The 16,718-nt window shown below is 39.7% G+C and overlaps 1 protein-coding gene across 3 annotated transcripts in view; it reads left to right on the forward strand.

The window, feature by feature from the left end:
* Window positions 1-3,099: 3,099 nt before the first annotated feature.
* The window catches only part of kcnt1a (potassium sodium-activated channel subfamily T member 1a), a 29,898-nt gene continuing 16,279 nt past the window's right edge, over window positions 3,100-16,718 (forward strand). For 2 of the 3 annotated variants that reach the window (XM_027282148.1, XM_027282149.1), the window contains exons 1-10: window positions 3,100-3,523; window positions 4,681-4,845; window positions 12,371-12,450; window positions 12,659-12,800; window positions 13,782-13,829; window positions 14,100-14,148; window positions 14,876-14,935; window positions 15,261-15,335; window positions 15,669-15,752; window positions 16,196-16,290. In XM_027282148.1, the coding sequence (XP_027137949.1) occupies window positions 3,357-3,523; window positions 4,681-4,845; window positions 12,371-12,450; window positions 12,659-12,800; window positions 13,782-13,829; window positions 14,100-14,148; window positions 14,876-14,935; window positions 15,261-15,335; window positions 15,669-15,752; window positions 16,196-16,290 (965 nt within the window). In that variant the 5' untranslated portion in view covers window positions 3,100-3,356. Of the gene's footprint in view, window positions 3,524-4,680; window positions 4,846-8,932; window positions 9,057-12,370; window positions 12,451-12,658; window positions 12,801-13,781; window positions 13,830-14,099; window positions 14,149-14,875; window positions 14,936-15,260; window positions 15,336-15,668; window positions 15,753-16,195; window positions 16,291-16,718 lie in introns of those variants that run through there. The other variant, XM_027282150.1, reaches the window with a different exon arrangement.

A 16,718-nucleotide genomic window follows, 5' to 3' on the forward strand; every position in this document is an offset into this window, starting at 1 on the left:
CAAGTTAGGGATGCACAAGCACCTGGCCATCCACATGATGTAAAAAGAAAACATGATTTATCGGACCAGACCGACCGTGGACCAGGGTCAACGTGGACATCCTGACTGATCAAACACAACAATGTCAGAACAAGCGTGACCTTTTTTTCAGCAGTTTGAGCTGGATCGGACCACACCCTTTGCTCTGCCATGTGCATCCTTGGACCACTGCAGACTGGGGGACACCCCACAAGAGCTGCAGGTTTTGGAGATCCTACATAGGGCAGATTAAGATTGATAACAAAATATAATCAACAACTAAATTAGAATGTAGTATTATAGCATACAATAAAACTTGATTGATCACCGGGGGTAATTCACAAGCTACCCCGGAGTATAAAGTAATTAAAATGAGCCCGGCTGCAACATTAAAGTGATTAACAATAATACAACAATAATATATTACATATTATTCTGCAGTTGGGTTTTTTTTTTGGTACTCTTAAGTTTATCTTGATGCTAATAAATCTTTATTTTTACTCAGTGCAGATCATTTGCTTGAGTTCTATTGCGATTTTTACTTCATTTAAAGATTTCAGTTCTTCACTGGTTTGTTGGGTTTTAAATCATATTCAAACTTTTGTGTTTTGACATTTTTTTAAATTACTTTTAAAGTGTGTAAAAGTGACGTAGTTGTACATGAACATTTAATCTGCTGACAAAACAACTTTCTCTCACAGCTCGTTGAATCACGGCGGGATAATCTCACTTTTTCTTTTCTTCTTCTCCAGCAGTTAAAAAACCCATTTACATCCCACTTCAGTCAGAGTGACTGACTCAAACAGAATCCATCAGAAGCATAAAACTCACGCACCCCAGTGAATCATATCACCTCTCCCACGTCTCCTCCATAGCTGCTTCAGTCTGCGTCATCAAATAAACAGAGAAATAAATAATAAATAAAAAAAAAAAAGCACATCCAGTCAGTCAGTCAGTCAGTCAATTTCACATTTTATTTATTTCTTCTGGCAGCATCATAGCAGTTATATGGTCTTCCTTCTTTTATCTTTCACACGGTGGTGGAAAGTACTTTTACTTAAGTACAACTTTTAGGTACTTGTACTTGAGTATTTCCATTTTCACTTCATACAGAAGCCCTAAGCAGTCATATATTTTTATTTCCTCTGTTTTCTCGTGATAAGTTAATTTTGTTTTCTCAAGATCTCAAGTTATTTGTGTTGTTTTCCCAAAATAACGACATAAATAACTGGAGATCTGACAGCTTTAGTTACTAGCTGCTGTTCAAATTAAGATTTAACATTTAAAAAAAAGATATACATGTGTATACATGTATACATATATGTTGTGATGTATTTGAAGCAGCCTGAAGCCCATGTTGGGAACAACTGAGCTATACTGAACCGACCTGTAAAATATGAAGTTATGTAGTTCACAGAATAAGTACTTATCTTCATACTTTTATTACAATACCTCTGCCCTTTCGTCCATTGCCGCTTTTATGATTCTCATCACTTTAACAGTGTTAGTGACCTTCTTCTGAAGGAGTTTTGCACCCAGTTTCAGTTTGTCTGAGAGCTTCATATTCAACCGTTGTGAGATTATTCTTTGTGCAGCTTTAATATTCATCATCCTCTTTGGTACAGCCCGCTGAAATATTAGGCGTGAGCATCGCCTCTTGTCCCAAGAGAGGCCTGTTAATCCAGAGCGATGCTGCTGGCCTGTCAGTCAGAGAGTTATCCGAGTCCTCCTGGGATTCCTCTGCGTGGAAGGTGACGACGATCTGCTGCTTGAGCTCCTTGAACACCTGAGAAATACCGACAGCTGGCACAAAGTGGAAGAGGAATGTGGGATTTTAAAATTTTACCTGAACGATGAGTCATCCTATCATTGTCGGGCCATTGGGTTTCTTATCATCCCGCTGTCCTGATGCACACTTATTACGTAACTGTGACGTCTGGGATTGATTTGAGGTAGACATGAGGACATTCCTGAACAGTACAGTGACCTCTGTTTGAAGAAGTTGATGTCTTTTGGGTGTCTGGAGTTGACACAAATGAAACAGTACACCCTGATTCCTTCATAAGAGGACATTTCTGTTATGTAAATTCAATCTTTTGAAAGGTTTATTTTGGAATATGTGGATCTGGACATTCTCATTTGATCCTCTTGTTGTCTTGTAATCCTATAAATTCCGGATACCGTGTGGTACAATAACAATAAAACAACATCCCGCCCATGTAATAGCGACTGTTCAGGTCCACACAAATCACGCCATCATGTTTGACGTTACGCAAATTCATTTGAATAATTTTTCTGTGGATGTGTATTAATTACATTGCTGCATTAAGCTGAGACAAGAACAACTGGGTTTAGAGAAGGAGAGAGACAAATACGGATGGCAGCAATAATAATAACATTTAATATAGATAGTCCTTTTACCTTTGATAGTATTTTCACAGTATTATTTTGTTACTTTCACTTAAATAAAAGATGTAAGAACTTCCTCCAGTAGTGTTGATTTAAAAATGACAAGTAAAACAAATAATATACAGAGCAAGGAGAGAGAACACTGAAGGAACACACGGAGAATAATACGAGCACATAAAGTGATGAAGAAAATACATGTATAACAACAGTGTGCTGCATGTATACATCCCAGAGTTAAACTGCACTTACTCTTAGGGGGGTTTTGCAATGTGGGACAATCTAGTCTATAATTTGGTAGCCCTAAATTTAATTTATTAAATTATTGACCTCTGTAAATGATAAATCCAGGAGGATGAAGATCTAAAGATTGATGAGACCTCTGAATTTGCTTCAAAGAATGTATCTTATAAATAAAAACACATATTTTAGAAATATGGATGTCAGAAATCTGGAGTTGCAGATGAGATGTGTGACTCTCTGTTTATGGTTGCATGGTTTTTCTTCATGTTCCCATATTTTCACTGTAGAGAAGTGAAGGTACCCCGAGCCTCCAGCAGATGGTGCTAATCTCTCTCCTGTCAACAAGAGTTGGGTGATAATTCAACAGTTATGTCATTAGGTGTACCAATACCTCAGCAAAGGAAAGCTGTCATCAGCGGTATGTTCACTGCTGCAGACCTGTCTGTCCTCTGCATCTCACACAAGATTTCCCCTCCTCACACCAGGCTGCTGTTTTTCTTTTTATTTTTCTTTTGCATCTCTCAGTTTGTCTATTTCAAGAGTTCATTCGCCAGTTTTTACTTCTTCTTTTTTTTCTGGCAGCTTCTTATCTCTTTCCAAAATGCACCTGAATAGGTGAGGTGGTCCATCCACACAGGGAGGAGCGCATCTTTCTCTCCGGGTGTCTTTTTGGGGCAGATCACCCTCCGATGCAATTAACCCAGGAAGACGACTGTGTCAAGGGGGACTCAACGCCGACCACCGCAGCTCTCCAATCCGACGGCAGCGCCGGATCTCCGGCCAAAATGTGCAGTGAATGTTACGTGAATCAGACGTTTGTGCACGACGATGGGACCGTGAACGACCACAAGCCACGGTAAGAGAGGCACAAGCCCGGCAGCAGGTGTGTGAGTAAGGGGGGTCAAACTTTAAAAAGGTGTCATATGTACATATATAGTTGAGATGTTGGATACAAACTGTTGGCAAGTGGCAAATATATTTATGAATCAGGGATTATTTTGGAGTGAGATGTGCTGCTGTGTGTTTTCCATCCATGCACTGTCCACCTGTCACCACTGTCCATTGTGTGTTCAGCTGTTCATTGGTTTTCTCTCTGGAAATAATCCACTTGACTGTACATATGTTTGCATTACTACAACTAATCTTAAACATGTTCAATAATCTTAGAATATGTTGCATCCGTGAGTTAAAAAAAATTTAAAGTCCCAGAAGAAGAAGAAGAAATAGAAATGTGTTGATACATGAGCTCAACAATCTAACCAGAAAACTTCTCACTCAACATGTTTTGTTCTGCGGTGCTTCTCTGTCGTCGGCTTTTGTGTATTTGGATGGATGGATTTCATAGAACCCACATGGGAAATATACCCTTCATCTATTATTCAATGAGTTTGAAAAGCTTAATAGCGAACGGACAGACGCGGCGATGGAGAGGACAGGCAGGCAGAGAGATGGAGGGAAGACAGATTTTTCTTGCTCTCCTCCCTCGCTGCAGATTGTTCTGAGATTTGTTAGGAAGAGACTAAAAAGCAGTATTCGATCAGGAGGATATCACATCACACCACTTTTCACCACACTTTCATTTGATGCACATCTTTGTGTGTTTGAAAAGCACGTCTCTTACCCTGCGATGAGTAATATTTAATGGAAGGATGATGTTTTAGGGAGGGAGTTAATGTGCAAAAACTTCCAGTAAGTCTAATCCCTCAAAAATATCCAATAACATACTCGAATCTTTGGTTTCTAATTCATCTCATTGCTTCGTGTGATCAGCATCAGTTCATCTTCATCTTCTCTATCATGGCCCAAAGGTAACATCCTGCTTTTCTCTATCAATCTACCACCTGCAGTTTCCCATCCCTTGTTTCCTTTGCTTGCTTCCTCTCCTCTCCTCGTCTCCTTGTTTGTTTTCAACAACCTTCCAGTTCCTTTCGCCTTCCTTTTGGACCTCTGCTCCTTTTCTCCCTTCGTTTCCCTTCTTGCTTCTTTACTCTTCTTACGTCTCCCTCCTCCTAGCTCCTCTCCAGCGCCACTCCCGACCAACATCAGCAGCAGCGGGGTTATCCTAGACATCTCCACTCTTAAGATGGAGCAGCAGGAGAGCGAGGTGCCTCCGCTGCCGCCCCGCTTCCGCTTCAGAGACCTGTTGCTCGGGGACCAGAGCTTCCAGAATGATGACAGGTAGGCAGCAGCATGGACATGAGGAGAAAAGGAGGACATAGGAGCAGAAAGCAGGTTTTGATTGTTTGTTTATCGGTGATATTGGTGAAAAGTGAAAGAAAACTTTGAGCAACATACTAGATTTGTATGTTGTATTTAATTTGTTGTGTATTTAATCATTTAAAGGTGTCATATGAAAGATTCTGAAGCGTTTTATGCTTTATTTTATGTATTAATCACCTTTTATTGTCAATCTGTGAACAGGCTGTAGGTCTACACCACATTGGTTTTCCTTGGCTGTTATCTTAGTTGCTTACATGGACAAACTGCTGGCAAAATACTGTCAGGAGTGGATTACATCAACTAATTCATCTGGATTCCAGGGGCCCATCCAGCTGTTAAATTGGCTGGCTTGCTGTTTGCAGGTTACCTGCACCCCCCATACATGCACTGTGGCTTGTTAATGGTGTGCACTAACATCTACAGACAACAGGCCCCATGACAACACAGTCACAACACAGTGTTAGAGCTAACATTAATGCAAAGCATGTGAAGTATATTGCGATTTTGTGGTTTTAGCTGGCTTTCTTGATTACTCAGTGGATTGCCAGAAATTCATCAAGACTCCTGGGAGCCAGTTTGGCTGCCTTTCTCTTTTCGGATTGGATAACTTATGTGCTGGCACAAAGGTCTGACTAACAAGAGCGATGCAAGACAGGGGCCAACTAGCCAAACTGTGGAATGCAGTTTACTGTCATCATTAACGATGGTTTCCTGATAGTTACATATCGAACCTTTTTAAAGCTGAAATAATTAGTTAGTGATGTGGACTTTTTTGTCAGATACAGTCCCCGTTGTCGAGAGTACTGTTCATTAATAGTCAGTTCAGTCAGTGGAGAGAAAGCGCACAGGAGTCCAAGATGTTTTATGGTGAAAGTTTTATTGAAGCTTGTCCAAGAAGAATCTGAACAGTCTGCACAAGCTGTCCTCAGGACAAACTATTCTCTGTCCCTGAATGGACATTAATCTAAAAAAAGGAACAACCCTATCCTCTGGATACCATACTTAATAAACACAAATATACAGCTGTATCTCACTGTCCCTACGGTGACCTTCAGACATATACTTGACCCTGTGTAACCCCTATACATGAACAATAACCTCTGTCTGATGACCTTATGCTACTTATACTATTTGAAAATTTGTGGTTAATCAAGATATTTATAGACATCACCTCAGGATCTTGGACATTATGATTGACTTCCACTATTTTCTGACATGTATAGGCCCAAAAAAATAATCGAGGTAAAGAACTGGCAGATTAATCAATAACAAACCTCTTGATTGTGTTTTTGTCAATCTAGAATCATCCTGCTGGATTTCCTGCTGAAGTTGCAGTTGATTTTTCAGACTAGTTCCTCTTTTATATGAAAAAAAGAAAAAAAACATTTATATTTTGTGTGCAGTTATTTGGCCTCATTAGAGCTCCGTTAATCATCTCATGTTGCTTTCACCTTTCAAAAGTGCTGATTGCCAGACTTCCAGCTGACAAATACTCCTAATTGCCATTCAAACCCCACTCGACCCACGTTTGTGCCGGTGTTTTAAAAGTTACATCAGAGTCATTGTGCGTGGAGTGTTTACCTTGCAGTCTTAGCGTACACGACACCACACACGAGCGCGGTTTGAAGTGTTCTCTAAACGCTGTCGGTTTGTCTGAGGGGCGTTTGAGTTTGGGATTTTGTCAGAGGAAACGTGGCAGAGTTTGTGGTGCTGTCCGTGGTGCTGAGAGTGCAGAACTTTCTGAATCACTTGAGACGACACTGAGAAGAAGTAGGCTAAATGTGTGTGTGATGCATTGACCTAATTCACAATGAGAATTCAAAATGAGATGCCTCCATCATCTATCTTCATCCTCATCTACACGTCCTCCTCCTTTTACCTTCAGCTCTGTGCTCTGCTGCAGCATCTGAGCTCAGATCGGTGGCAGGCTTCTGTTTTCAGATCATTCGTTTGTTTGTTACTACAGCAAGTGTTTACTTCTAAAGCCTAAAAAACAAAGAGACAAAATATAACTGTGTCCCTCTTTGTTGCGGTGCTTAGTTCAGACGTCTAGAACAGCTCATAGGGACACCAGAGGGTGGCAGGATCAAGTTCAGTATGGACTGCCAGCTGGTGTTGTGCCCGTTTGCCTCCTGTAGAACTGCTAAGGTGCCCTTGAGCAAGGCACTGAACTTTTAATTGCACCCAGAGTATGTGCTGCTACGTGGCTGCCCATCACTCCGATATATCTACTTAATCTCCAAGAATTTCCCCACTGAGGGATCAATAAAGTTCTCCTCATCCTCCTTCTTTTATTCTCCTCCTCCTCCTGTTACTTGCCTTTCCTTCAGATATGTATTCAGCATACATTCAGTATAAACATATATTTGTGTATGTATGTACACGGCAGTGTTCTTGCAGACGGACCTCAGCAGAGTGCTGATGAAATGTAATTTTAGATGTGATTACAGCCGCAGCAAACCTTTGAGACCGCGCTGCTGTTTGTAATATCTCACAAATCTGTTTGACGAGGAAAAACAAACAAGCTCTGCCGATGCTTTCAGTCGACGTGACCTTTCCCCGGCTGTCCTTGCGACAACCACTCTCCTCTCTTCCATGAAGCTGTCTTACATTTTCTGCTCTTATTCAAACAGTTATCTTTTTTTTCTCCTCTTCTTTCCATGCAAATGAACCCGCCTTCTGTTCCCGGTAGATAGTGTTGTTGGAGGTGAGCGATGCCACAGGTTAAATTCTCAGTGGTCGGACGTCAGGCTTGTGTTTCAGCAAATGTCACCGGTCACATCTGCTCAGGGATCATCCATCACTCAAAAGGTTGCCTTTGCAAAAAGGCGAGTGACACACCAAACCGCACGCAACATCGTCAAACTATCAGCCTTATTCGTGCTGGCTGTAGTCGTTCCCTCGGGTCCACCTCTCTCATTTGTTCTCCTTTCATCTGTTCAATCTGTTCTGTTCCCCTACATTTTAAATGTCATCATTAGTCCCACCTAAGTGATGTCTTTCTCTGAGCTAAACTTAGCGATATATATAAATCTGAAAAACGCATTAGAGGAAATGTCACAAACTCAAACAGGCAGAACTTGTGCTGCGAGGGTCTTCTTGTGCAACTTGAAAAAGCCCGCAGTGAGTGGCTGTCGGCAGTGGCGGCGTGGGCGAAAAGAGGGGGGTTCAAGTGGAGTGGCCTCTTGTGGTATTTTCAAAAGCACTGACTCACGAGGGGAGGTCATCTATAAATTACTACTTCAGACTCTTCAAATTAAGAGAAGACAAAAAGGTGGGAGGTTCACTGAAGAGCGAGACAGACAGAGAGACAGACAGAGAGAGCTGAGCCTCCTACATTGTTCTTGATTTTCTTCGTCTGCATTCATCTTTTTGTTGACGTTGCTGTCATCTGCCACTTACGATGCAGAAAACCTTCACATCAGCAGAGTGGAGAGAGAGACCACCCTCCCCTCCTCTCCTCTCATCTCCTCTCTCTTCCCCTCTCTCGCCTCATGTTGCTTTCTCTTGACTGGGAAACAGAAAATGAGTCAGTGCACGCATTCCTTTGGGTTTCTAAAGTCTTTGAGATGCTTGCAAGCCGTTGATGCCACCTGCAAATATTGATGTTTAAATCAATCAATCATCCCCGCGTGTGTCACAGCAAGTGTTTGCAGGTTTGTCATGAGCTGCCGTGTTGAGGAACATGCTGCAACAGCATCAGTTAGGGTTATTCCAGTCATAGCAACGTTGCTGTGGCAACAGGCCTGCACACAAGAGAAAGAGAGAGAGAGAGATTATATACATTTCTAAAAATATTCCAATAAGCACTTCATCCTTCAAAATAAATGACTAATCAAACACTGATTTGTCTTTGGTTCTTCTTTTTTTTTTTTTTAATAGATTATTTATGTAACAGGCTGTTTTTGGTGTTTTTTCTCCCCTCAAAGCTAAAATAAATAATAATTATTCATTTCCCGACAAACACAGTTAGTGCTGTGTTGTTTTAGAGCTGCGGGGAGGCGCGCTGGTCAACTGTAGGAATTTTCTTTTTCTTTTTTTAAAGACTTGACTGCACGACGCACGCAGCTACAGGTGTCAATGGATCCGAAGATCATCATCCCAACGTGGGTCAATTCGTCCGTGGACACTTGGAGGTCGGACCCTTTTGGTAGTGATGCCGGGCAGAGGTAGGGGGGGGGGAGGCCACACTGTAATGTTCTGTGCATGTCAGAGGAGGGGAGATGGATGCACTGCGTTGTAGTTTTTTTTTTCACCGTGCAGTTGTTGCGGTTATGCAACATGTTTGCAGGTGAATGATGGAGACTCTGCACAGTTTGATATGCGCGCCCAAAAAAAACTGCTGAGATGGACAGAAATGTTAATATGAATCCATAACAACCTGAGAGTCAGTTATTAATTTTTATTCATGGACGCAGCTGTTGCTGCGACTATCGATTAATTATTGTTTTATCTTGTCAGAGAATGATGAGAAATGCGAAGTCAATGAAATTTCAAAATCTGAAACCACAACCAGTGATTTTTTATTTTTTTTTTATTTGGTGCGTTTTGCTTCAGAAATGACTTGACATAGTTGCCAAGAACTAATTGTTTCAGCTTTTGATACCAGGGCTGCAACTAATAATTTATTTATCATTTAATTATCATTTGTCAGTTTTACTGGCAGTTTTCTTTTTTTTTTTTGACAGTCAATCACCAAAATATATTCAGTGTACACGAAGAAAACCAGAAACATTTTAGTTTAGAATCATAACCAGTGGATTTCTGCTACATTTTGTTTAGAAATTACTTCAATGTTTCAGATCTAATGTAAACTGTTTGATATCAGGGCTGCAGCTAATGATTGATTTATGACTTATTGTCAGTTAAGCTGTCAGTTTTACTACTGTTTATAGAATGTCAGAGAATGGTGAAAAATGCTGATCACTATTTCTTAAAACTGATCGCTTATTTTGTCTGACTAACACACACTTAAACCAAAAGATATTTAATTTACACAAAGAAAAACAGAAACATATTCCGATTTTAGACCCATAACCAGTGGAATCAATTTTGAAAAGTCGCCAATAACTTTTCTGTCTGTCAGCTAATTGTTTTAGCTCTTATATAAAGTGTTTGTATTAGTGCTGCAGCTAAGGATTATTTATCATTTGCTATCAATTAATCTGCCAATTTAAAAATGATTATGAGTTTCATCTATAAATTGTAAGAAAATAGTGAAAACTGTCCAAAAACCAAAAGATATTCCGTTTACGCAAATAAAATCAGGAAAAATATTCAGATTTTTAAAATAATTTTTGCTTAAGAAATGACTTTAAGACAATTGACTAATCAGTGAATCGAGGCGCTCCTGTATAGTTGCATCATATTTGATATATTTCTGTCACAAAAGACAAAGAAAGCCAATCCTCTCAAACTCGTCATGTTGTGTCATTATTTCTTGACAAAGCACATCAATTATTAATCGATTAATTTTCCTGTTTGGCTTTTTGAACAATCGACTAATTGTTTCATCTCTGTTTGAGATGGTGCATGTATTTTCCTCCTGTTGCTGATGAGCACCTCAGGGTGAACTGCTCTGATCAAAGTCAGACTGTTTCAGAGCTCATTGTACTCCAGAACTTGCTCAGCCGCAATTAGTCGTTTTAAGAGATCTGATTACTCCCTGAGCTGCACGTCTTATTGCCTGAAACTCCGACGTGACACTGCAGTATGACTAATGTCAGACCACTTCAGCTAGTAATTGTGTGCTCAACGGGAGCTGATTATGGGTCATTACTTGCACCATTATAGTGAGTGTGTGTGTGTGTGTGTGTGGGTGGGTGTAGGGGTGAAACAGAGACAGACAGAGAGCAATCTGTAGGACCCTCATGTGTGACAGCAAGCTCTCGGGTTGAAGTGTCTTTGCCTCCAGAGCCCATCTCTGCCCTGCTGCTGGCCAGATGTGACAGCTGTTTTCGTATCTCATCCCATTTCTTTTCCATTGTTTCTCCTCTGAGTTGTTTTATCATTGCACAGACACGACATAGCTCTTGCAGTGCATCCCGAAGGGGTGTTGGTGTATCCAACAACCCAGCCACAAGGCAAAATCTGGGATTAATGCAAAAGCAGCAGCAGCAGCAGCCGCACAGGCTTCAACTATCCTCAAATTCTTCGAATCTCTTATGTCTGCGCTCTGTCTTTTCCCTTTTTTCGCTTCGTCTTCTGAAGGGAGCACAGTGAAGATCGTACATTAATAGTGTCAAGATTTTCTGTGTTGCCAAGCTACCTGCTGCACGAGTTGTGTTTATTCTCTCAGACTGACTCCACTCCTTCTGTGCTCCGTATTACAGCAAGAATGTACTATTGTTCATTCACATTGCAAGGGGAGAATTTCTTTTTATCAACAAGAAAGTTACGGACAGTCTGAGGGGCACTGGCTGCAGGTGGAGAGGTACCAGCACACTGAAAGTCAGGATGCATTCATACCAAAGCAGTTTCAAACCCTGCATGAGATTACAATTGTTTACTAAATATCTAGAGGTACGTAGTGGCTTTAGTGTGTTTCCATTTGTGTATAATGACCTGAATATAAGAATCATTGTGTCATTTGTGTCTTTTATAGCTACAGTGAGAGCCAGAGTTTTTCTTGGCATAGGAGAGTATTTGTTTGGTTCCAGCCTGCAACTTCAACACTAGGTGCCACTAAATCCTACACACTGGACCTTTAAGGGCACCCATTATTCTCACATTTTTATTACCTATAGGGGCATTTTTGCTGCGTCTTATGCCCCAACATGTGGCCACTATAGGGGTAGTGATCACCCTTGTCAGGTATAAAGCCTTTAGGAAGATCCGACTTTTTAAACATAAATAAACTTCATTTGTAATATGGAGGATAACGATAAATTCAAAAAGGGGAAAGTAGAAGCAAATAAACTATTATATACTGTATATATTTGAGTGCTTATGATAATAAGACCAGTATTAAATGTTTAAAAAGAAAAGAGGAAAAAAAGACATTGGATACTGAAGTGATTCATTCATATTGTGAAGCAGCAAATTAAAAAAAGAGAAGTAATATTTTTAACTAAAAACAGAAAAGCTTAAATTGCCCCTTTCCTTTTATCACTGAACACTTATAATTTGCCTTTTCAGGCTGTATGTAAATGAGAGGGTTGTTCTGAAAGCAGAGAAAATCTGCTGTTTCATTGTGAATTATTCTATTTCTTTGATATACATATTTCCTTTTTTTTTCATTTATTGTCTGATTATCCTGAAATAACAATCAGGTATCATTATTTTAATAATCCTCCATACTCTGTCCTCCTGCATCTCCTACAGTAATCCTGTTTTGCAACTGGAAACAAAATCAGAGACATAATTACCAAACCCCCCCTCGGCAGATGATTAGAACAACAGACACGATGCATAAAATTTCATACTTTAAAAAAAAACTGCCTTTAAAAACAATCTGCGTCCTCTTCCTTTTCTTTCCTGTCAGGGTCCAGGTCGAGTTTTATGTGAATGAAAACACCTTCAAGGAGCGTCTGAAACTGTTCTTCATCAAAAACCAAAGATCAAGTAAGTGGATGATGCATCTACTCACGTCCTTAAACTAAAAGTTGCCTAAATGAAAGGGTCCATTAAAAGGACAACACAATAAAAGCCAATAGCCACAAATTCATGCCTAATGAGACCCTGATGCATATTAAAAAGAAGCTTTGAAGAGAGTTACCACTGTGCTGCTGCACTCATGTATGAGCACACTTTTTCCCTTCTTCGTCTTCAGGTCTGAGGATTCGTGTGTTCAACTTCTCCTTGAAGCTGCTCACCTGTCTGCTTTACATCATCCGAGTGGCAACAGAGAATCAGGGCGCCAGCGCCAATCACGGCACGGGACAGCAAAACATTCCCAGTGGCAACAACAAATGGTTTGTTCACACGGAGAGAGTTGTGTCAACATTATCACATGGAAGTGTCTCAACACCAGCATTGGACAAATCTAGAAAAGTACTCAAATTAAAACTGTACTTATATTAATAGTAAAAGTACTGAATGGACAAAAACTGGCCCTTGTGACTGCTATATTTTCATATATTATTTATAAAGCAGGACTTTACTGTTCTGATCTTGTGTTGTCTGGTTTGTAAAAGAAATGGTGAGAAATATAATTAGAATATAGTTTGAATGACACATTGAAATGCATGTTTTGTCCAACCAAAAGTACAAAACTCAAAATGATTAAACTGATTATTACAATAATTAAAAAGGGAAAATGCTCACGTTTGAGAAGCTGGAACCGCAATGTGTTTTTGCATGAAAAAAATGATTTTGATCAATATCAAACTGGTTGCAAATGAATTTTCTGTTAACTGAATGATTGTTTGAGCTGTATTTGTATATTTCCACATGCTTTTTCTGCAGAAATATGAATCTGTATAGTAACTAAAGCTGTAAGATAATTATAGTGAAGGAAATAGTGCAAGAGTTCCCTCTGGCATGCGGAGATCTAATGTAGCATGAAATGGAAATACTGCATACTGCTCTACATACGAATCAACAGAACAACAACTGCTACTAAAAATAAAACTATAGTACAAATGATAGATATTAAGAAAAGGATATATAGATAAACAATAAGAAGTAGAGATTAAAGTGCGTTATGTTAAATGAATGAAGGTGTTTTCATTGAAATTATATAACCTTCCAGGAACCAAACATTTTTAAATGTATGTTTTTGGCTGGACCAATAATAAGTATTTGTTTTTTTAAGAAGACAATTTTTGTATTCACCTGTCTTAAATCTAAAAAAACAATTGCAGACTAGTGAGCATGAAGATTTTAAAGACATTATTAACCTCTCATCCTGTATCTTTTGTTCTCTTTTCGTCACCGTCATGTCTGTTCTGCAGTGTCGACTGTCAGTGGAACGGATCAGTGCAGGACAGAGAAATTAACTGGTAAGCAACAGAAGGTGTGATACCTGTTTATACGATCAAATTAGTACAAAGTTATTATGTCGCCTCTCGTAAGAGCGATATCCTATGAGCGCTCTTTCAACTCATTTCCTGCATTTCCTTAATGACCTGGCATGAGAGCAGCGTTTTTATGTTGAGGTCAATGTTGGGCACTGTTAAATGGACATTACTCTGTTAATACCCATATGATGAAATGAATATTTATTGTTCATTGTAAATAAATCAGTTGCTGCTGTACGCTCTGTTTCACAGGGAGTTGATCTTCTGGGTGGATAGAAAGGTTCCTGTTTGGGCCATTCAAGTGAGTCACAACTAAATATATATATGAACAGAGAAAAATAATATTTGATTTAAAATCAGTGAAACTGAAGTATAAGAACTGGGGTGATCAAATATTTGCTCACTTAATCTAAACCAGAGATGCTTTACGATCTAAAGCAAATGGTTCCCAACCTTCTGCCTTGAGGGACGCCTTTTCTATCACTGACGATCCCTGACTAAGTGACATATTTTATGGATAAAATCATATTTTATTCATTGCATATAATATGACAGTATAAAACAACTCATAAACTAAACAGTTAACCCAAATATTGATCACAAGAACTGCAGGAAGTTTGTGAATTTAGAGCCGATTATTCCCTCTGAATATTCAGAGGTTAGTTTTCCTGATGGTTTTAGCATCTTTTTATACAATTATCTGGCTGTGTTATGTATTTTATTAACAATCATTCATAGTTAATATAGTTCTTTTCCTAAATCCTTTGTTCACTCGTTCCTGATGCCATTCTGGTTCTTTTAATTGCATATTTTTCTAAAACATGATGAGGCTGTTTAGCAGAGAATGAAGCCTTTAATCTAAAATAATCATCTAGTTTTTCTAAGTTTTCTTACTCTCCTTGAAATCAAGAACGCCCCCTTAGAAGGCCTCTTGGGAAACCCCCTACTTTGGAAAACCAGTGTTCAAAATGAATATGAAAACGCCGAGTTGACTTTGTCTTCATCATTTCCTGTTTTGGTTTGCGCAGGTGATTGTAGCCATCATTAGTTTCCTGGAGACTATGCTGCTGATGTATCTGAGCTACAAGGTAAGACACACACTCACAAAAAACGAATACACACAGACTTCAAGCACATCCATATGATTACAGAATACAATCTGTACAATTAGTCACTTACAGACTGTGAGATTGACAGTGCATAAGTGGCGTAATTAGCCCAAGTCATTTGTCACGGCTACATTAAGGATAGACGGTAATTACAGGATCTGGTTGAGGTGAAGGATTAAGTGGCCGCGGAAAGCGACAGACTACAATTAAGGAATGTATCTGCGCAGTGACTCAGCTCACTGTCTATTGTGTGCTTACAGGTAGAACTGTTAAAAAGTCTGTGCATGTTTTATTTTTATTTTAGGGGAACATTTGGGAGCAGATATTCCAGGTTTCTTTTCTTCTGGAGATGATCAACACAGTTCCCTTCATCATTACGGTAAAGCTTTTATTGAAATACTCTGTTTATTTAAATACCTGCGAAACTATGTGACATTCCAATCATTCCCAGTCCAAACCAAAAGTCCAACCTGGTTGAACTTTGGGGCGCAAGCACATGCCATTGCAAATATGGGTTTTTAGATTACTGCCATTGGAAGGACATTAGTCTTGTTTTTATATTTGTACATTGTTGGCCTTATAACAGCCTTAAGAAGTATCGTAAGTCAGACTAAGCGACATGCATTTACATGCACACCAATGCATTTACAATGATGCATTAACATTGATATGTTATCCATCAGTGAGTTTAAATGTCTCACTTTTTTTTCAGATCTTCTGGCCTTCGATAAGGAACATCTTCATTCCTGTGTTTCTGAACTGCTGGCTGGCCAAGTGTGCTTTGGAGAACATGATCGTGAGTCAATTAACTTAATTGTTTTGCTTAATGACTTGTTTTCACTCAACATTTGAATTACTTTGTTAAGACGAGACGCTCCGAGCGACATCTCGACACTATGCACTATACAGGTCTTCACGTTCATGTCATTTGTACTGCGGCTGCTCCAACATATCCTCTAGTTTTTAGTTTTGGTTCTGCTCTGATTGTGTGCACCCTGAGGGCTTCCACTGCGAGATCATTTACAAGCCTGTGTTTTATCATGAATGTTCTATGTTTCAGTCTGTTTATCTGTATTGCTGCAGCAGGAGGCATCTAACAGAATAACCATAATGCCATCTACATCTGCAATGAATAGCTAAACTAATGGTGCGTGATCTCTGACAGAGATGATCAGAGAAAACATTTGATAGATGCAAGTTGATGAGTAGATTTGAGTTTATGCTGTTGTTTTTGGGTAGAACGATGTCCACAGAGCAATCCAGAGGACCAACTCAGCCATGTTCAACCAGGTCCTCATCCTCATCTGCACCCTGCTCTGTCTGGTCTTCACTGGGTGAGGCAGCTTCTTCAATTACACGATTATTTCATTATTCAGTTCAACTCTGCACTGGTGTATTGTCTTGTATTAAATCAAGGCGTCTAATGTTTTATCCATATCAACCTCTCTGAGTCAAAGAAGTTTAGTTTCTTAGTGTCGTTGCATACGGGACCCAAATGCAGAACATAGACAGAGATGACGTGAAGTTATGAACATTTATTCTAGGGTAACAGGGAACGGAGGTGCAGAGTTGGCGAGGAGATGTTGGCAGGCAGGATAGGAGAGCAATGGGCAGTGGTGGATGGCAGTGCAAGGCCAAGCTGGACAGACAAGAGTGATCAGTGTGGGTAGGCTGGGGTTCTCTCCGGGATTAGCAGAAAGGCAGGCATGAGATGAGGGATGATCTGGAAGCATGCAGGAATCCATAATTAGCAACGGGCTAC

Source organism: Larimichthys crocea, chromosome IX, assembly GCF_000972845.2.
Source record: "Larimichthys crocea isolate SSNF chromosome IX, L_crocea_2.0, whole genome shotgun sequence".
Lineage (NCBI taxonomy): Eukaryota > Metazoa > Chordata > Actinopteri > Sciaenidae > Larimichthys > Larimichthys crocea.